At 42.7% G+C, this 22,873-nt stretch overlaps 1 protein-coding gene across 4 annotated transcripts in view; it reads right to left on the reverse strand.

Moving 5' to 3' along the window:
• Window positions 1-225: 225 nt before the first annotated feature.
• LOC105190101 (peptide transporter family 1) overlaps window positions 226-22,873 on the reverse strand; it is an 87,161-nt gene continuing 64,513 nt past the window's right edge. For 2 of the 4 annotated variants that reach the window (XM_025303719.1, XM_025303720.1), the window contains exons 4-10: window positions 18,904-19,135; window positions 18,487-18,761; window positions 18,322-18,404; window positions 17,625-18,041; window positions 6,428-6,662; window positions 5,761-6,353; window positions 226-724 (exon numbers count right to left, since the gene is read on the reverse strand). In XM_025303719.1, coding sequence (XP_025159504.1) covers window positions 548-724; window positions 5,761-6,353; window positions 6,428-6,662; window positions 17,625-18,041; window positions 18,322-18,404; window positions 18,487-18,761; window positions 18,904-19,135 — 2,012 coding nt within the window. In that variant the 3' untranslated portion in view covers window positions 226-547. Of the gene's footprint in view, window positions 725-5,760; window positions 6,354-6,427; window positions 6,663-17,624; window positions 18,042-18,321; window positions 18,405-18,486; window positions 18,762-18,903; window positions 19,136-21,390; window positions 21,537-22,873 lie in introns of those variants that run through there. The other 2 variants (XM_011152611.3, XM_025303721.1) reach the window with 2 other exon arrangements.

Here is a 22,873-nt window from a genome sequence, read left to right on the forward strand (position 1 = left end):
AGGAACCAGGCGCATTGATTTTATGCGCAACATTCCCGTAAATAAATATGTTAATTTTTTAATCCCCTATCGGAGAAAATCTTAATTTCATAATCATTGCCGATTCGATTTGGCAGTAATTCGGATATATTGCCCTATTATCGACATTCATATAATGTTAATTTTATTTTAATTCCGTAAAAAGTTACGTAAATAAAAAATATATTCGCAAATGTAAAATTTTAAATATTTTCAAAATATAAGATAGATCTTTGTTTCTCTCTTAATGAAATTACAATGTCTTTTAAGATCCGTTTGTGATTCTTCTCGTTGTTGCGCGACTTAATGGAATATACATTTTCAACTTTCAAATTTGTTGTAAAATTTTGACTGAATAAATTTGTACGTTAAGAATGGTTCTTGTCATACCATTCTTGAGCATATCAGATATCTGATGGAAAAGGGGGCAACTCTTGTACGAACGATGACATCTTTTACCTAATCGTTCAAGAGTAATCGAGGAACACAGAAAAAATTACGACATCTTGTTCGTCGTTATCACTCAACGTCATTTCTCGTCTTCTTTGTAAGCGATATTAACATTCCCATCTTTGTTTTCCAACGCTATATCCCCATTACTACTCTCATCATCCGGTATTTCTACGTATTTGTAGAACAAAGACATCACGGTGAACACAACCATAATTAGTAGCATCAAACCAGCATAAAGGAATGACTCATATGCCTGAAAAAGTAAAATATGAAATATGAAAATATTGCCGACGGAGAAGTTATGTTTACAAAGACTTGATCACTCAAACACTTTCTGAAGTATTAGAAAGTTGTATTGAAAGCCGTTGTTCACGTGTAGATAGCTGTGTATGCTACGGGCAATGACAGATGTCTTTTATGACATTTTAAAGTGTGAACATGTCCCACTAAAATTCAGTCGTCATCCTTTGTTTACACAAATACTTTTCTACAACCATATTACAATGGAAAATTACGATAAATTGTTTTTCCAATGCGTACTTTTCCACTATTTTAATTAAAAAAAAATGCAGCTTAAGATCATCGATTGCTTGCGAAAACTTATAGTGAATCTGCTCCATCGGAAACAGTATGTAGAGATTGGTTTCGACGATTCAAAAGTGGTGATTCTACCTCGGCCACGGCGCCCAGGCTCAGGACCTGTGGTCACACAGGATTCTAGAGCTGGGCGCCGGGCTAGGGGTGGCCGCCGAGCCGTACCGGGTGCCGGCGAACAACGCGAGCTGGTTCGGCAGCCGGGACGACTCGGTGGCCGTGGTGGCGAACCCCACGGCGGGGACCCCTCCCTGTGAATTAAGGGAAAAGGGGTCCTCGTTCGTGGCGGTCGACTGTGGGCCCGTTACGGTAGTGGGGGTGTACCTCCACCACCGTAGAAACAAAGTCGGTCTCGGAGACCTCGCTCGTATAAAGGGGGTCCTCGACGGGATCGGGGATATGGTGCGTGGGTGCCACCCTCGACCCGTCGTCATCGCCGGGGACTTTAACGCCCACTCGGAAGGGTGGGGCTACAGTCTCCGGCAGCGGGACCCTCGGGGCGAGGCCGTGATCGAGTGGGCAGCGGGGTTGGGCCTCTTGCTAATGAACAAGGGGTTGGCCAGCACCTGTGTGCGGCCGGGGAGGGGGGAGTCGGTAATCGATTTGACCTAGGCTACCCCCTCGGCCGCCTGGTTATTCCAGGAGTGGAAGGTGGAGGTGGAGGGCGAAACACTATCCGACCATCGGTACATGGTGTGGGCCTTCCGCCTCCCCAAACCTCCACGGGTGCGGGCCCCTCGCTGTCCCGGGGAGAGGGACTTTCCCCTCCCTAGAAGGTGGGCACTCAGTCAACTGGACGCGGATAGGTTTCGGGAGTCCGTCCTCGTGGCCACCTGGCACCTTGACGAGGAGCCGGGTCAGTGGGCCCTCAACCCACTGAAAGGGGCTGAGGAAATCGTGGGCATTGTGGTGTCGGCGTGCGACGCCGCGATGCCTCAAGCCCACCTCTGCCGGCGCCGGGTCGCATACTGGTGAACGGAGGAGATTGCGAAACTCCGCGACTCCTCTATCCAGGCCAGGCGGTATTTCTACCGGACCCGGCGACGAGGCGGGGATGTCACGAGGGCAAAAGAGGACTACCTGCTCGCCAGGAAAGCCCTCCATGACGCCATCACCGAGGCCAAACGAGTGGCCTGGGAGCAACTGACGAGTTCCCTGGACGAGGATCCGTGGGGGCGTCCGTATAAAAGGGCGATGGGGAAGAACCGCCCTTGGGCGTCCCTACCTACGGAAACGCTAGACAGCCAGGCCTTCGAGGGGCTCCTGGACACCCTCTTTTCGAGGGTGGAAGGGGACCCTCAAGAATCCCTGCCCCACAAATGGGGGAGGGAGACTGGGACGAGGACCTGGTTGTGAGTCCGGAGGAGCTCGTCAGGACCAGGAAGAAACTCGGGGGTAAGGGGAAAGCTCCTGGTCCCGATGGAATTCCTGGCCGCGCCTGGGCGCTCGCCCTCGGCGAGGGAAGCCTGTCCGCGGCCACACGCGGGGTATTCAGCGGGTGTCTCAAGGAGGGGGTGTTCCCCCCAGCGTGGAGGAGGGGCAAACTGGTTCTCCTCCCCAAGGAGGGCAAGACATCCGGGAGTGCGTCGACCTACAGGCCGATATGCCTGCTGGACGAGGCGGGCAAGATGCTGGAGCGTATCGTTGCCGACCGCCTCGTCCAGCATTTGTCCTCGGAGGGGCTGAACCTCCACGACCGTCAATACGGCTTTAGGCCCGGTAGGTCCACGTTGGACGCTATCCAATACCTCTGGGACCTGACCGGGACGGTCGTGGAGAGAGGGGGGGGCGGGGTGTTGTTGGCGGTGTCCCTGGACATAAAAGACGCCTTCAACACCCTGCCCTGGCCGGAGATTGGACGGGCCGTCGAACACCACGGGGTGCCCGTCTATCTTCGGCGGATCTTCTCGGCGTACTTCGGGGACAGGGACCTCGCTTTCCTCAAGGAGGGCGGGGTCCAAGGCCGGCGCGCAATGGAGCGCGGTGTTCCGCAGGGGTCGGTCCTCGGCCCTCTGCTATGGAACATCGCGTCCGACCGGGTGTTGCGCACTCCTCTTCCCCCAGGCTGCCACGTCGTCTGCTACGTGGACGACATGTTAGTGGCGGCCGGGGGAAGAAGCTGGGGGGAAGCCTCTACGCGGAAGCGGCGGTGGCATCGGTGGTGAGTACCACCGGGGACCTGGGCCTCAAGGTGGCGCCCCAGAAGACTGAGGCTGTGTTTTTTCACGACGGCAGTCGAGGGGCGCCGCCGGAGGCGCGGGTCCTGGTCAATGGCGTCCACATCCGTGTCGGGCCAACGATCAAGTATCTCGGCCTGACGTTGGACAGCCGGTGGGATTTCAGGTCTCATTTCAGGCAACTGGCCCCCAGGGTGCGCAGGGCTGGGCTGGCGGTGGCCAGCGCAACCCTCCTGCGCAACCAGGAGGGTCCAGGATGGAGGTCTCGCCACCTGTACGTGAGTGCGGTGCTCTCGATCGCCATGTACGGAACGCCCATATGGGCGCCCCAGCTTCTCGCCTGCCGGGACGGCATTCGCCGTCTCAGGCAGGCGTTGAGACCAATGTACATTCGGGCGATACGAGGGTACCGCACAATATCGTACATGGCGGCGACCACCCTGGCTGGTTCCCCTCCCGTGGAGCTCCTCGCCGAGAAGAGGCGAGTCCTCTATTGGAGGACTAAGGAGCTCCGCGAGGAGGGGGAACTGACGGCCAGGGCCCTGAAAGGCCTGAAGTCCTAGGCCATGGCCCGACCCCTGGAGACGTGGGGGGACATTTGTCCGACCCACGGGGGTACGGGCGCGAGACGGCCGAGACTGTCCGCCCTTGCCTGCCCGAAATGGCAGGCAAGAGGGGGTGTGGATTTACCTTCCATCTGGTGCAGGTGCTGACAGGGCATGGATGTTTCGGAAAGTATCTGCACCGGATCGGTAAGGATCTCACCACCCGATGCCACCACTGCCCCGTGCTTATAGACACGGCGCACCACACTCTGGGCTGATTGCCCAGCCTGGAGGGAGGAGCGCCGTGTTCTGGCCGGGGCGATGGGGTGCCGGGAGGAGAACATCTCGCTCCCGCACTTGGTTCAGGCCATGTGCGGGAGCGAGGAGGTATGGGAGGCGGCGGCCTCCTTCTGCAGGGACGTTATGTCCAAGAAGGAGGCCGCCGAGTAAGAGCGTCGGCCGGAGAACCGCCTCAGGAGGAGGCGGGGAGGTCGTCCCTCCCCGGGGGAGGACATTGGCAGCGGACCCGAGGTGGCACCGGCTGGGGAGGAGGAAGAACCCCTGGATAATAGGGGGCCGAGTCCTCCTCTTCGGCCACCTCGGGCCCGACTCCGTCCGCGGGCGGGATCCGGAGAATCCGATTAGGGCGAGTCCATCGAAGGACTCGTCCGAGGTGAATCCCTTGGTTCCCCCCGCGCGTCGGACAGGTAGGGACAGGGGGGAGTGGAACACCCAGTTGGGGCTGGGCCCACTCCCCCAAAATCCTCCCCTCCCTGACTAGGAGGGAGGGGGGTAAGGAGGGAGGGTGGATGTCCCCTCTCTCCTTCAACGGAGACACCAGAAGGCCAACCGGCGGGGCAACCCGCCGGGGACCGCGCCCTGGATTCCCTTTGTGGAACAGGGTGCGGTATACAGGTGGCGAGGGGTTCCCTCCCGAAAGGGAGCCCTTGGGCCGGGGGGTTGGGGAGGGAATGCGGGAGTAGTTCCCCTGACTCCCCTTCTCACGGTCCGACAGGTAGACATCTCGCAGGGGTTTTAGTCGGTAAGAGTTCGATATAACCCCCGACCTCCCCAAGGGTCGGGGATATCCACGAGGATTTCCCCTACGTGACCAAAAAAAAGTGGTGATTCTGACGTCCACGACAAACAACGGTCAGGTCAATCGAAAAAGTTCGAAGATGAACAACTGCAAGCTCTGTTGGAAAAAAACTCTGCTCAAACACTCAAAGAATTGGCTCAACAGCTCGAAGTTGGTAAATTAACCATTTCATGACGTTTACAAATTATGGGAAAGATCTAAAAAGAAAGGAGCCAATGGCTGTCACATGAATTGATCGAAAATGCCATTGCTGATCGTTTAAACATCTCGATTTCTTTGCTTGCAAGACATAAAAAAGAGATAAAAGTTCACAGTCATAAAGCAATGCTCTTTATTTGGTGGGATATGGAGGGTATCGTATATTATGACCTGTTGAAACTGAATGGAATAGTCACCGCCGAATGTTATCGACAATTGGACTGTTTGAATGATAATTTGATGCAAAAACGACCATCAATTGCATCAAATCGCTGAAAAGTGATTCTTCTCCGTGACAACGTTCGGCCCTATGTTGCTATAACTGTGGAATAAACACTGATGGAACTTGCATGGAAGGTTCTTCCGTACCCAGCGTATCCTCCAAACCTGGCGATTACCATCTGTTCCGATCGATGCAACGTTCTTTGGAAGATACACATTTCCATAATTATAGAGAAGTCGAAAATTGAGTTATTGAATGGATTGGCTCAAAAGACAGACCGTCCTTTCGTCGCGGAATTCAACTTCTGGCAGAAAAGTGGGGAAAAGTCATAACTTCCGAGGGCAAATACTTTGATTGATATATTCATACATTTTGTTATTAAAATAAATGCTCAAGAAACATAAAAATACAACGACTTTCAATGCAATCTCCTAATATGATTTCGTTACTTACCGGTCGATCGAAAATTGACACCTCTGATATAATCACTACGATAAGATTGCCGAAGGCCACAGTTAGCAGCCAACCTGCCTGCAACAAGGACTTCATACTTTTCGGCGCCTGGGTAAAGGCAAATTGTAGGCCCGTCACTGAATACATCACCTCAGCCATCGTGATGATGATGTACTGTGGTAGCAACCACATCATGTGTATTGAGTTAGGCGTTGTGACTGTGATCGTGTGAGTAGTGATGTCTTCACGTATGTAAGCACCCATTACGGTATATACGCCGCCTGGTTTGAATTCGACGTCCTGCTGCAGTTTAGTATTATCTAGATAGATGTCATATTTATTTGGCTGGAGTTCTTGAAGATTCGAAGGCCGAAATGTGGTCGAAGTGAACGACATCCAATTTACTGTCTCGCCATTACGATTAAATTTCAACGTTGCGGAGTTGCTTTTTGATGGAGCAATGTAGATGAGACCGCGGACTATGGAATTGCCGTTGCGTGACTTGTCCACTTTGTCATCGTAATGATAATTTAGTCCTTCGGGTGTTATGACCCAAGAGGACGCGGTGGATTCCTTGACTATGATGATGCTGTCTGATAAAAAAAATTATTCATGAGAAGGGTCATTCATACAAAAGTTCTCCTCTGTTTAGAATCCATGAACTCACCTTTCGTATCCTGTTGCAGGTTAGTGTAAAGCTTCATATCGCATTTGGTGAAATCTGCGGTATAGGATAATCGCATAACCGATCCATTTGTTTTCACATTTAAGTCCGCCCACATGCTGAGACGATTTACAGTGACTGATTCCCTGCTCTTGAATTTTATATCCACGTCACAGTTTAGCGTATTAAAGATTCGGAGCTGCCCCAATCCCGCTGACGGTAACACTGGGGACGTTTTCTAAAATCAAATATAAATGAATAAATTAACAAGATCTTGTTTCTCATACATCTTAATTATTGCATTATGTTATTTTGATAACATATAAATACATGTGCATATAAAAATTGACAGTCTCCGAAGTACTATCGTGATCAAAAAGTATCCGAACTTTATTTTTAAAAATCAAAATTACAATTCAATCATCAAAATTTTTATAGTCTCCTTTAAAGTAGTCCCTATTGCTTGCAACGCACATATGCTAGCGTTTGATCCAGTCCTGGAAACATTGCTCATACGTGGCAGACGGTATGGCCTTCAATTCACGCAGCGATTTTTCTTTGATGTCCTCAATCGATTCGAAACGCTGTCCGCGAAATGGTTTTTTCAGTAAGAGGAACAGGAAAAAGTCGCAGGGGCCATGTCTATTGAATACGGTGCTTGCAGAGTGACATTCGTTCAGTTTTTTGTCAGAAATTCAAGCATAAATGTCGAGATATGCGATGGTGCGTTGTCGTGATGCAAAATCCATGAGTTGTTTTTTCACAATTCCGTTCGTTTCTTACGGATTGCTTCGCGCAAACACCGCATGACGGACAAGTAGTATTTTGCATTGACTTACGACTATTTGGAAGGAATTCCTGGTGCACAACACCGCGATGATCAAAGAAAATCGTGAGCATGACCTTGACTTTTGACTGCAAGCTCTGACTGGCAAGCTCTTTTCGGTCTTGCTTCATTTCTCAAACGCCATTCCGATGATTGTTACTTTGTTTCGTCGCACTGGTTACGTCGTATTGGTAAACTCATGTTTCATCACCAGTTATGATCCGTTTCATATATAGAGTCATCGAAAAGTATCAGACCCCCCTAATATTTTCAGTTAGAATACATTTTGGAGAAAATGTCCAATAGCAAAGTTGTATGGTTTCAAGCGGGGAGTAAAATGATGACCTTGACTTTGACCTTGACCATGTCCTTCAAAGTTATTTCAAGGTCGACCTTATTTTTTTTAATGGAACTTCAACATTTTATTGCATATTCTCATAGCTTATCTCGAGAGCTTTCCAAAACACTATAATAAAACATTATTTTCATTAAATACTTTTTGAGTTATAAAGGTTTGAAGTTAACAATTTGTTAAGTGATGTGTGATTCCGGCCAGTTAAGGCAAGAGTGGTGTGTGATTCCGACCAGTTAAGGAAAGAGTGGTGTGTGATTTCGACCAGTTAAGGCAAGAGTGGTGTGTGATTCCGACCAGTTAAGGCAAGAGTGGTGTGTGATACCGGCCAGTTAAGGCAAGAGTGGTGTATGATTCCGACCATTTAAGGCGAATTTCATTCCAATTGGTTAGCTTGGGCAAAATATTCAATTGTACCAAACGATTCACAACAAATGTTCAAATTGTTGCCCTTCAACAGCCTGGCAATGTGCCAATCTGTTATAAACAGCTGAAACCGCATTCCGGAACGTTTCCGGCGGTATTAGTTCTATCTCTCGAGTTATTCTCCTCTTAAATCATCTAAATCTTGAGGCTTGGTGGCATAAACTTTACTTTTCAAGTACCCTACAAAAAAGTAAAGTGGGGTCAAGTCCGGAGACCGAGCTGGCCACTCAATATGACCCCTTCGCACTATCCACCTGTCCTGAAAGACCTCATTCAAATATTGACGGACAATGATACCATGAGGTGGAGCTTCATCCTGTTGGAAATAAATTTCATCCATATTTCCACCAGCTATGTCTCGAATAGTTGAAACAATTTGTTCGCGAAGTATGACTGTGTATATTTGTGTTGTCAAATTGCCTTCAATGAAGAAAGGACCAACTGGTCTACCATTAAGAATACCAGCTCATACGTTAACTTTTTGTGGATATTAGGTATGATTGTCTCTTTTCCAGTGAGGATAAACGTGACTTCAGTATCTACAATTGTGTCTATTTACATTTCCAGTCAGTTAAAATGTTGCCTCATCAGAGAAAACAATATTATTAAGTAATAGAGGATCGTCGACAATCATCTCCATTATAAGATCACAAAATTCGATGCGTCTATCAAAATCGTCTTCGGACAACTCTTGGACCAAATGGAGTTTGTATGGATGCCATTTATTCAATTTCAGAATTTTACTGACAGATGCATGACCGATTTCGTGTTCTTGTGCAACGCGATTGATGGAAATGTGGGGACTTTCAACGAAATACTGTAAAACATCTAATGCCTTATCATTATTTGTTGCTGTTTTACGTCTACCAGATCTTGGGCGGCTTTTAACGCTACCAATGTCCTCGAAACGTTAAATAGTACGGATTACAATACTTTTGGAGATCCTATTATTTTCATTCCGAAAATTTTCATTAAATAATCGCTTTACTGTTTCATACCCTCTTTGTTGATCTCCTCATCCTCGCATCATTAACAGTGTTATTCGATCTCTTTCAGAAAGCTCCGCCATTCTTAATTAGAGCAAAGAAGAATTAATCAGGTAAATGATAGGAAATTGATCTAAATAATTAAGTAGAGAAAAATACTAATTATTAAGTGTTGGTCCAACTATCGATTTGTTTATTTCAACCAGCACTAGCAAAAAGCTCGTTGAGCAACTGAAAATCTAATAGATCAATTAATAATATTTACGAAAAAATTCTGGGCTATTGGAAACAAAATGAAGATGTTTGGGACAATCAATTGAAGCGCAATGGCTTCTTTTGTTACAGAAACAATTTTTGGGGCTGTTCGTTTTCGTCCACGAGGTGACTGCTCCTCGCTAAGAAGAAGACAGCACTGCAAAGATTCAAATCAGTGATCCGCATTGTTTGCTCAAGAGCTTGTATTACTATTGGTGCCTGCGAGAGTGAGACAATAAAGATCGGCCCCGCCAACGCTTTCGGGCAGATTCCCGCTAACGCCTTCGGACATCACGCATTCGAGGAGCTTCTCGCGATCACTTTCGGGCAGTTTCCCGCCATAGCCTACTAGCATAACCGCTTGAAGCCATACAACTTTGCTATTGGATATTTTTCCAAAATTCTTACTGAAAATATTAGGGGGAGCCAATACTTTTCGATTAATGTATTTTCTTTAAACCAATTAATTGGTCTCATTATTTCGCGCACAAAAGTATTAAGGTTATTATTACTGAAAACTAAATAATATTTTACAAGATATTTTACATTTCAAAAAATTGTCAAAAAATTGTTAACTTCAAACTTTATAACAAAAAGTACTTAATGAAAAAATGTTTTATTATAGTGTTTTGAAAAGCTCTCGAGATAAGCTATAAGAATATGTAATAAAATGTTGGGGGTTCCATTAAAAAAAAAAGGTTGACCTTGAAATGACCTTGAAGGACATGGTCAAGATTATAGTCAAGGTCATCACCTACTTACTCCCCGCTTGAAACCATACAATTTTGCTATTGGGCATTTTCTCCAAAATGCATTCTAACTGAAGGTATTAGGGGGGTCCGATACTTTTCGATGATCCTGTATGTGCTGTCTCTGGATACCGTAGAAATCATCTCAGACGACACCAACACTCGATTATCTTTTTGGAAAAAATTCAGATTTTTCGGAATCAAGCACGATGCGACCCGTTTTCATGTGCAGTACATTGGACAAAATGTGCTGGCATGATCTAAATGATATTCCAACTTTATCTGCTATCTCTCGCACAGTAAATCGACTATTTTGGAGCACCAATTCTTTACCCAGTAAACACAGTTACGTAACAGTTACATTATCGTAATGTAACGAAATGTAACACGTAATATAACGTGTACATTACAAGCAATATACATGTTAGTTGTAATTTCCCACTCATAGAAAGTTGCAGTTATATAACAGAAATATCACATGTTACTAAAATGTTATATAACTGTAATATTATTGTTATGTAAAAAATTTACTCCTAATTTTCTCGCGTCTTACATCCGTAAGATAGCTTCGATTCCAAGCGGTCACACCCCTCTATGTGCTGACCATGCTAGGCTTTGTTTAATCTGACAGTCGAGTAGCAAGCAGTTATCCCAATGACTCCAACAATGTTCTTGTAACCTGTGTTTATATAGTATTTACAGAACATTATAACCTTTCATGTCAAAAATTAAAACAACGCAACAACATTCGATATGCGACGAATATCAGTATAGACTATGTTTCAAAATTACTAATAATGGAGTATTATAATGGTTAACCCACAAAAGAAATAGTTTGAAACAAATTCAAGGAAGTTTAAATAAAAAATTTTAATTACTAAATCTAAAAAAAACTTTTGAAAAATATTATCTCAAATCCTGTCTTTTATCAACATGTTTTTTTTTCAATGATATAGAGTTTTTATTTCTAAAACTAATATTGTAAAAATATATTTTAATGAAACAACTTAAAATCGAACAAGTAAGAATATTAAACCTAAAGAAATTTTTCTGTATGTGAGTTTTGTATAATATACAAGCGTTCTTAAACGTTTAAATAGTACAAGTGCAGATATCTCCACGAAAATAGGAACGTTGTGTCCACGTGAAATCCATGTGGTTTTGTGAATTCATGTAATTCTGTTCCACGTGGATTCGATGTACTTTTTTGTGGGGATATACATATCAGTATGCATATAAACATGCATTATAAACGTCAATATAAATAGACAATGATCTACTTAAGGGCGATGAAAGCATTAAAAATACATAAAAACATAGAACTACAAAATGAAGCATCTACAAAAAAGAGGAACGGAATTTCTGATTGATCCGCTTTCCATCATTTGTTTTATTTGTTACTGTTTCGCTTTGCTATTTCTTTCTTTATCAGAATGCACCCTTATTCGCAATAGAAAACATTTGCAGCTTTTAATGGATTGCATGAATAGTTGTGTTGTATAACATCAATGTAATATGAACGTAATTACTGTTACAAGGGTAGTCCCAAAAGTACCTGACCTAACAAAGAAAACACAAAAAATTTGGGAAAAAATATCTTTATTTCTTTACATAGTCTCCTTTTAGCTCAATACACTTTTCCCAGCGATGTTCAATAGCTTCGATACCCTATTTATAGTGGGAATTGTCGAGCTCCTCAAAATAGCCATTAAGCCACCTTGGTCCATTGTTTTGACTGTTCCTTCGTCTCAGGTGTGAAATGACGGACCCATGTTATATCCATAGTTATGAATCGACGCAAAAACTCGGCTTTATTGCTGCGAAACTTCGTCAAACACTCGATTGAAACATCCTCATGACGCTATTTTTGTTCCACTCGCGGCACCCATCATGCGCACAGCTTTCTCATGTCCAAATTTTCAATCAATATATGATGTACAGCACTTTTTGAAATGCCTACCATGTCTGCTAACTCGCGCACTTTCAGTCGACGATCATCCAATACCATTTTGTGAATTTTCTTCACCATTTCTGGCGTGGTCACCTCATTTGGTCGACCACTGCGATACTCGTCTTGGCAGCTCGTACGGCCTCGTTTAAACTCTGCCACTCAATATTTTACTGTTGTAAACGAAGGAGAAGACTCCCCCAGAGTAGAATCTAGCTCCGTTTTGATATTCGTTGAACTGAAGCCTTTCAAATGAAAGTATTGTATCACATAACGATGACCAATTTTTTCCATGTTTACAAATTCACTGAGAGCGTTCACTATTGATGGCTGCCAAATAAATACTAAACAACGTAGCGTCGTCAAACTTCAAACTTAAGCTTTATAAGGTTGGTACTTTCTACCATAATCATTCTTTTCAAACAACAACCGCTACCTATACGTCAGGTCAGGTACTTTTGGGACTACCCTCGTATATATCGTGTTACATTACTGTTATATTATTATTATAATGTTATCTCTAGCTTATAAGAAAACATTGTAACAAATATATAACACAATTATATTACAACTATAAATTATATAACCTCACAAGGAGATGACGCAACCTGTTTCATCGATTTCAACACGAGTCATAGCACACTCGATAGCTATGATGCCGTGTATAAACGCCCTAACATAATATGCGTGAATGCGTCTTTGTTTACGAGTAATTTGCAGTTAAAGTTTGGCTCGCGGAGCCGTGCCACAGATAGGGCGCAAGTTACGACACGCTTTCACGAAGTCGGTGTGGCTGAGCAGACAGAGGCTCCCGTGCTGCGAACACTTTTGCGCTGACGACGGCGTTCGAGTCCTGCCGACGACTGGTTCGTTTTTTTTTCGTATGTAAAGACATGTAATAAATATTTTTATATTATATTGTTCTTATGTATAATTCCTTTTTTTGTTTCTACGCTATTAATCAAGGCTAATTAGGAGAGTCAGGTTTTTCAAATATGAACACAACTTTTTTATTAATTACAATAAAATGTTTTCGTCTGTATCAAAACACATACACACACACACATAAGACAAATATAAGGCACACAAATGAAAGTTACGTATTATAAAATGTGGTCATGCTGTCGCAATTCTGCGGATGGAATGCCGTATAAAAGCATGTAAAACATAATAGTTTTTTGCATCAACTGCACGTAATGAACGCATAATTTTTTGCACAAATATACTTTTGACTATGTATAGTTGGTGGAAAACACATTTGATTGACATTGTAAAATACCTCGCGGCTGTCAACAAGACTGGACGGAAATTGTATCAGGACATCTGCAAATATGAATTCAATATAATTGATATTGTATACAAGGCAATAACAATACGTACAAATATATCTTTCCATTGCTCACACATTCAATATATTTACCTCGAAGATATTCTATTGCGTCCGTCAACTCTTCTTTCGTAATATCACATTTTGCTAGATTTTGCACATAGCTGATCATTGCTTCATCTACAAACGTGGTTTCCATTTTTAACACGAGTTTTTCACTGTTCACGTTATGAAGACTGCCCAGAGAATGAAGCGAGCACGTCACAAAACATGAGAATCCCTCTGCGAGAAGGGGAAAGGGAAGAGGGTTCCTTTCTATTTGTAACGGTTCTAACGGCTCTCGGGTTTCTCTCACACAAAATAATCACTGTCTGGCCATTTCTTTCCCATACCATACGAAATATTTATGCGAAATAGATTTACACGAAAAAAACATTTTATTGTAATTAATAAAAAAGTTGTGTTCATATTTGAAAGACCTGACTCTCCTAATTAGCCTTGATTAATAGCGTAGAAACAAAAGAAGGAATAATACATAAGAACAATATAAAAATATTTATTACATGTCTTTACATATGAAAAAAAAACGAACCAGTCGTCGGCGGGACTCGAACGCCGTCGTCGGCGCAAAAGTGTTCGCGGCGCGGGAGCCTCTGTCTGCTCAGCCATACCGACTTCGTGAAAGCGTGTCGTAACTTGCGCCCTATCTGTAGCACGGCTCCGCGAGCCAAACTTTAACTGCAAATTACTCGTAAACAAAGACGCATTCACGCATATTATGTTAGGGCGTTTATACACGGCATCATAGCTATCGAGTGTGCTGTGACTCGTGTTGAAATCGATGAAACAGGTTGCGTCATTTCCTTGTCAATATAACTAGAGTATAACATATGTTATATTAGGTGTAGTAAAAAGAAATCCATTATTTTTACAATAGATGGCTTTAGTTATCTGTATCTCGCGTTGTATAAGTCCGATCGAGTTCCACTAGATGGCGTTAGAAAGATGAGATTTCGTACTAAAAAAACTTTTCTGACAGTTTTGAGATTAGTTGACTCAGTTTTGTTTGAGCGCGCGTCAAAGATGGACACTAGCAAAGAGAAAATACGCTATATTTTACAGTTTTTCTTCGATAAAGGCGAAAACGCAAGCCAGGCGGCTGAAAATGTGAATAGTGTATATGGTCCTGATACTGTAACAGCCAATCACGCGCAATTTTGGTTTCGTCGATTCCGTTCCAGTAATTTCGATGTCAAAGATGCACCACGCACTGGAAGGCCAATTGTCGAAAATATCAATGAAATCATGGACATTGTCGAGTCCGACCGTCATGTAAGCACTGTTTCGATTGCCCAAGAGCTAAAGATTGCACAAAAAACCGTTTGGAACCATTTGAATAAGGCTGGATACAAAAAGAAGCTCGATGTATGGGTGCCACACGAGTTAACGAAAAAAAACCTCATGGACCGAATTTCCATCTGCGAATCGCTGCTGAATCGCAACAAAATCGATCCATTTCTGAAGCGGTTGGTCACTGGTGATGAAAAGTGGATCATTTACGACAACGTCAAGCGAAAACGGTCGTGGTCGAATCGCGGTGAGCCGGCGAAAACGGTGGCCAAGCCAGGATTGACGGACAGGAAGGTTTTGCTGTGTGTTTGGTGGGATTGGTAGGGAATTATCTACTATGAGCTGCTCCCCTAAAACTCTTAACTCGGAACTGTACTGTCAACAATTGGACCGTCTGAAGGAAGCAATCGCCCAGAAGCGGCCAGCTTTGGCCAATAGAAGAGGAATTGTGTTCCATCAGGACAACGCCAGGCCACATACATCGATAGTGACTCGCCAGAAGCTCCGAGAGCTTGGTTGGGAGGTTCTTATGCATCCACCTTATAGTCCGGACCTGGCACCAAGTGATTACCATCTGTTCCTGTCCATGGCGAACAATTTTGCTGGTGAAAAATTTGCTTCAAGAGAGACTTGTGAAAATTGACTGTCTCAATTTTTTGTCAATAGGGACGAGGGCTTCTATGAGAGAGGCATAATGAAATTACCTTCAAAATGGCAACAAGTTATCGAACAAAACGGCGCATATTTGATCTAAATCGGATCATTCTAATTATGGTAATTAAAGCCTTCAATTTCATGCAAAAATAATGGATTTCTTTTTACTACACCTGATATTACATGTTAGTCCTATGTTATCTAAGTTATATTCTGTGTTTACTGGGTTCACTTTCTCAATGTGAGCGTCATCCGTTGACATTGATGGTCTTCCAGAGCGTAGGTCATCTTCAACGGATTCTCGTCCTTCTTGAAACTTTTTAAACTACTCAAACGTACTTGTTTTCGATAAACAATCATCGCCATAAGCTTTTTGCAACATTTTGAATGCGTTGTGACATGGCAGACGCGGAGGCGCCCGTCCCAGGAAAGCGAACCCTCGATCGCGATGCGGGGGGGGGGGGCAAGAATTATCGCCCCTCTAGCGGGAAGCTGGGGGGAGGAACCCACTCCCCGGATTAATATAAATTAGAGTTAAGAACGCGCAGGTGCGGTCTCGCGTCCCTAGACTTTGTGCCCTTTGACCTCCCGAGTCAACCACCCGAACTGGAGGAGCAAGAGGATTGGGAGGATGTCGCTCGCCGCCGGACACAGCCCAGGTGATCGCTCTCGATTATCGTCTCGCGTTCGCACATTGTATATCGTAAGAAATTATCGCTGCCGCGTTTGTTGTTCCGCAGGTCCCAAGGACAACACGGAATACTGAAGAAAGAGATCAACGAGCACGCTCCTGCTGCGTGGCCCGACAACCAAAAACAGCGGCTAGACAGACCCGAAGACAATGCTTGCGGAACACCTAGCGAGCGAAAGAGAGAGAGAGAGAGAGAGAGAGAGAGAGAGAGAGAAGAGAGAGAGAGAGAGAGAGAGAGAGAGAGAGAGAGAGAGAGAGAGGGAGAGAGGGAGAGAGAGAGAGAGAGGGAGAGAGGGAGAGAGGGAGAGAGGGAGAGAGGGGAGAGGGAGAGGGAGGGAGGGAGAGAGGGGGAGAGGGGGAGAGGGGGAGAGGGGGAGAGGGAGAGGGAGAGGGAGAGGGAGAGGGAGAGAGAGAGAGAGAGAGAGAGAGAGAGAGAGAGAGAGAGAGAGAGAGAGAGGAGATAGAGTCCTGCCCGCGGAAAACAACGATCGAAAACAACGATCCGCGGAAGGATTACCATACCGTCAGAATGGACGAGGAACGGGGAGAGAGGAACCCCTCCCAAAGATGATGAAAAGATGACAAAGGAAATGAGAGGCGGATTCCGTTTTTCGGGCGAGGAGAGATAAATACGTTCTGGTGACTGAGACAGTTTTTCGGGCTGCCGCTCGAAGAGAGTTTAGTTTTGCCGCTAGGAAAAGAGTAGTTTTGGGTGTCGCGAATAAGAACCGATTGGGTGTTTCGCTACTGGAAAGTACCTTTTGGTGTATCGCACGTGAAGGACTTGATCGCGGCCCTTATCGTACTGAGAAGGGAAAGACGACCGTCCGGTGGAGGAGCGAACGAGCGACCGGCACAGCGACCCGCCAGGACCACGTCGCCGGGAGGTTCCCGAACCTGTAAGACCATCCACCTGCTTCTTTTCGGTATCTCAAAATTTTGTCGTTGCGTCACAGTTGGGAGTTGCGAAGGAGAGTCTCGGTCCCGAGAGAAAGCGCCGTAAGGGCCGCTTTGTATCGTCTCGCGAGCGCTGCGGAGCCGCTACCGCCAATAAAAGAGCATATTTTCGTAACGAAACCGTTTTGTTTTCCATTACGTGCCCCGATTTCCGACCGAACCTTCCCGTCTACCGACTTTAATTTATCCCGAGTTACCAGTCCCGTCGGATTCTCGCGTCGCGGTCGCCGAATCTTTGTTTAGAGAATTCGCGTTGGTGAGTGGTGCAGCCCGCTGCACCTGGCGCCCAACTTTCGTGCTTGGTGGAAAAGACCGTAACGCGCGGACTGACAGCAGTTTGCCGACGGCGGACGAACGTTCCGTCGCAGCGTTTGTGAACGAAATTTCGTTTGCAACACAAAATTTCAAACAAATTCTTTGCTCCATATTTTTCGACATCGTAAAAATCACCGTGCATAACAATCTTCACTGACATAAACAACTACCACTTTCAAACGGCTTGAAGGAATGCCATGATTTTTTCACCAAATGACATGAAGGACATGTGTACTTAAGAAAGCAAATGCAAAAGAAAGCATGGTTTTGATTTATATGATAATTTACCCGCGATTTTTAAAAAATAAAGTTCGGATACTTTTTGATCACAGTAGTATAGCGAAGAAATATTGTTTTTTGTTACCTCAAGTTGCAGGTCAACGATGCCAGTCACAACAAAGGCCAGAGCAGCCAGAAACATGCCAGTAGCAAGTTTCTTTAAGGGTGTGTTGATCAGGTGTATCTTTGCAAAGACCGGATAGATGCACATTTCGAAAAGAGGTACGAAAGCGAGGATCAACAGCGGATTGACAACCTGCATTTGATCTGGTGGCATCAGAAAACTGCCTATCTGACCGTCCATTTGAGTGGCTTGGAAGGTCCATCGAGAGCCTTGTTGATCATAAAGAGCCCAGAACACTGGCAGCGGTATAAACAACTTCAACACCTGCAGCGAAACTTTGATGTCGTCGATCAGCTTACGATCGTACGTATCGTCGGCGTGATCAAGCCAATATTCGCGTTTCCCGTTCTTGCCCTTTATCTTGTTATAGATTGCGTGCTGCGTTTTGCAAAACAGAAAGAGAGGTCTTTTGAGAGTGTATATCTTGCGGTGAGAGATCATCCAGGGAGAGAGAGAGGGAGAGGGAGAGGGAGAGAGAGGGAAATGGGGAGGGAGATGGGGAAGGAGAGGGGGAGAGAGAGAGGGAGAGGGAGAGAGGTGGGGGAGAAATCCTAGCTTAAAAATTCGAGAGATCTAAGATTCGAGATCAAAAATTTCGAGAGAATTATTTCCAAAAAATATTTGAGGCTATTTAAAATTTCGATAACATAAAACTTACGGAAACGCACTTGAAAACCTTGACGACAACGTTCCCTGTAGGCTCCACTATTCTATACATTCGTTTCCCAAGGACGAATATTACTGAAAATAAGTTTTTATCAATCATAATCATACTTTTATTGTACCGATAAAGTTTAAAGACTTTGTTCTTACTGCATCTTACCAATAGATAGTATCATTAAAATAGCGGGGACCAAAAATGTTAGGGAATAACAGGTTGACTCTTTAAAACATCGCACATTGCTACGTAGCAAAGGAGTCATGAAGCTGGAAATTAGTGAGCCCGAGTTAATGGAGAAGTAGAAGAGAGAAAAGAACATTGCTAGGTAACGTTCCTGTTGCGGCAAGATAAATTGGTCACCCCCGAAGGCCGATACGCAAGGTTTTATACCGCCTGTGCCGACTGCTATTAGAAATAGGCCCAACAACGAAAATTCTCTAAAAAGTTGAAATAAAAACAGCTATAATTAAATAAATAAATAATATAAGAGTATTAGTCAAGTTTATACATTATATACTTTGCGACATATCAGTTTTCAATACTTTGTCGTCGCGGTTATTTTGGCCGCTTTATACTAACCTTGGAGGCAATCCTAATAATGTAGGTGCTGCACTTATGGCCAAGAGCAATTGTCCAATTGCATAAATAACACTCACATAGAAGATAGTGCGAAATTTTCCAAGCCACGAATCCGCCAGGATTGCGCCGAATAATGGGAAGAAATAGACAAACATAGTGAAAATATGATAGATTACGGTGGAAGTGTTCCCGGAATAATGCAGCACGTCGCTCAAGTATAGCGATAGTACGGCTGAAAAGTATTTGCACGTAAATCAATCAGTGTGTCCGTCTTAATAAGTACATTTTCTATTAAATTTTAATAGAAAAATGATTTTTATTCAATAATTCATAGCTTTACTATCTCTTAATCGAAAAATTTTAATATCAAGTAATATAAACAAATATCGCTATGTTAAAAAATCTTGTTAGAATGATTTCACAATGAGATTAGAATTACACAGAAAAATCCCAGTTTTTGTGATTAAACAGAGATCAGACGAAAACTCGGTGACAAGAAATGATGTCTTTGTTATCGCAATCAAAAACATTTTATCTAAATATTAAGTTATATTAAAACTCTATTAACATAACTAACAAAGGAACTGTTCTTCACCGATTTCAATGGATTTCGGATACGTTGTAGAGCATTAAAAAATATATTTTTTAGCGACATATCTCAATATTTGGGAGTTAAAATAACCCCTTAAAACGAATTTTTCTTATTCATCGCGAATAGCTTTAAAAATATATGAAAAAATATTTTATACAAAAGTGTTACAATATTTTGTACTCACAACGACGTATTTACATTTTTAAAAAATATTTTTTAATATAATCCTATTTCTTATCTTTGTAAAATTAAAAAAATGTAAGAATAAAAGAGTATCAAATTCCATAAATCTATGTATAATATTAGGTCATTAAGTATGAAATGTCTGATTTTGAATCAAAAGTTTGGTTTTTATTATTGGTTATTATATCTTGAACTCGAAATAGTACAATTAATCAAAGTATGCGTCTAAACTATCGACACATTTCTGCCATTTTAACGGTATTTATGCCAGCAGCGAAGAAGCCTAAAAAACGGATGATGATGAAATCGCAGAAGGCGTTTTCCACAGCTTGTTGAAAATTGAATATTTTTCCTTATAAGAAATGGTCCAGTGCCTGGAAGAAGTGGTAGTCAGTTGGTGCAAGGTTTAGTAAATACGATGGGTGATAGAGTGTTTCCAAGTCCAGCTTTTGTAGTTTGGCAATGTTGTTTATGCGACATTTGGTTTATGCGAGCGTGGTTTTGTAAGAGGATTGGCCTGTTTCTGTTGACCAATCTCGGTTACTTAATCGCAAGTATCTTCATAATTTTGACCGTTTGGTTACAGTAGACATCCGCTGTAATTGATTGACCAGATTTCATGAAGCTGCAGTGGATAATACCAGTACAGGACCAACAAACAGACACCATTAGCTTTCTTTTGTGAATATTCGGTTTCGGACTTTGTTTCGGCACTTCATTTATATCCAGTCATTGTGCCGAACGCTTGTGATTGTCAAAAAGAATCTATTTTTCATCAAACGTAACAATACGATGTAAAAATAGTTTGTCTTTATATCGTGATAATAAAGGCAAGCTTTGAGAAAATTTCTCTTCTGACACTCGTTTAATTTATGCGGAACCCATCTTTCCAACTTCTTTACCTTGCTGATTTGTTTCAAATGATCTACTACTATTAGAATAGTAACGTTAAAGGCCTTCACACACGAATCTACTTAACACGTAATACGTAAACCGTAAGGAAATCCTCCAATCAAAGTCGATTATTCCCCTCTACATTTTTCTACGCAAGACAGAAGCCGTAACGCTGAAAAATTTTGTAAGGATGAAATTCTTACGTTTATGTCGTTTACGTATACAGATTTTGAGATTATATATTATGTTTTAAATGAGTGATCATAATAGATACTGCTTATTAAATAATATGTTTGCCTATTCATTTGAAGAAAATTCAAGTAAAATAATCGACAATGATGATACGATTAAATCAACCGACGAATTGCTCATTGACTGTGTAAGAGGTTATCCTGTATAACCATCAAGAAACAAATTTCAAGGATCATTTAATGAAAGAGAATTCGTGGAAGGAAATCACGTCAGTCATGAAAATGTCAGGTAAGATTAATAAGATTAATACGATTAATTGGAACAATCAATGACACATAATTTGATGGTTTGAAAACATATAGTTTCAGAGTGTCAAGCACAATGGATTAAACTACGTGACAAATTTGTCAGAGAAAAACGATAAAAGGAAATAGAAACAAGGAGTGGTGGTGAAGCTAGTCGTCTAAATACATTCGTCTTGTGAAAATGAAAATATGCTGTTTTTAGAAAAACACGTTAAAAGGAGGCGGTATGTTTGTCTCCCCATGCTATAATCTATTATATTCATCTATCTAGTTTCATTCTATTTAACATTAGATGGTCTTCTTTTCAGATCGTATACTAACGTGTCGAAACGTCCCAAGTTGGCATTTGATACCGAGAGTAATTCAATCATTGAATCAAAGTTGTTCATATATGTTTTAAATGAAAATAGCGAGCTATCATCAATCCATCATCAATGTCAACTACTTTATTTGATGAGGATAACGTTTCTTTGACGACTCCAAATGTAATTACATATGAAAAGACTCCTTCACGTTCACCAGCTTCTCAATCGTCTTCGCCTGTACAAACTATGCAAAAGTCTGTTTTGGAATGGGAAGATTCCAATCATTTGATAGGATCAGCACCCTCTCCAGCACATCTACAAAATGGATTACGATCAACACCATCTCCAGCACCTCTACAAAGTGAATTACGATCAACACCATTTCCAGCACCTTTACAAAGTGAATTACGATCAACACCATCTCTAGCACCTCTACAAAGTGGATTACGATCAACACCATCTCTAGCACCTCTACAAAGTGGATCGCGATCAACACTATCTCCAACACTTGCATCACGAGATTGTACGTTAAACATTAAAAAAACCAAAGACTTGAACAAGATGGAAGAATCTGTTTTCAATTTGATTCAGATTATGCAGCAACGTTTCATGGATCCACGTAATTCAAGATCTATAAGCACTGCTGATAATTCATTTGTTTCATTAATAGTTACAGAGTTAGAAACCTTACCAGAAGCTGAAAAAAGAAGTAGGAAACAAATAATCTTACAAATTTTATATGAGTCTTACAATGCTTGATTATAAAAAAGAAATATATTTTAAAACATTAAATGCAGTATGTTACACAAATTACCTCTAATTAATTATTTATAAATAATTCCTTGTCTATTATAAAATATATAATTTTACAAGAAAAGTTATGTTAATATCTCGAATTAATTTTCAGGAAGATCTTCCATTAAGATATTCCATTAAAACCTCTGCGAACGTATGCATATTGCCACGTCACTTCACCTTCAGAAGTCAAAAAATAATTTTTTAACATATCCCTTTGACTGTATGCTTCAGTTCTTGCTCGATGCGCGTATGATGGTCTAAGATTTTGAATTCCTACAGCATTCTCCTTTCGCCATTCTCCAGGAATAACATTACCATTGTTCAATTCCATATCTACGTAATTACTCAGGCAGTATGTTCTATGACTTGTTTATATTCGGTTATTTTCTGTCATAAAGAAGTTATGGAGACATAAACAAGCCATAATAATTTTGTCCGCACTATCAGGATGCAAAGAGATTGGGTGAGTGAAGATTCTCCAGCATACTGCAAGAATTCCAAAAGTATTCTCAATAGTCCTTCTAGCCCGCGAGTGTCGATAGTTGAAAATTGCTTTGTCCTCGGATAAATTTCGACCAGAATATGGTCTCATTAGGTTTTATGTCAATTGGAATGCTTCATCACCTACAAAAAAACATGGTGTCTCTGAATTATTTCTAGGTAGTCTTATATTTTCTGGCAAGCCGAGTTCTCCATCAAAC

This window comes from Harpegnathos saltator, unplaced genomic scaffold (assembly GCF_003227715.2).
Source record: "Harpegnathos saltator strain DR-91 unplaced genomic scaffold, Hsal_v8.6 scaffold564, whole genome shotgun sequence".
Classification (NCBI taxonomy): domain Eukaryota; kingdom Metazoa; phylum Arthropoda; class Insecta; order Hymenoptera; family Formicidae; genus Harpegnathos; species Harpegnathos saltator.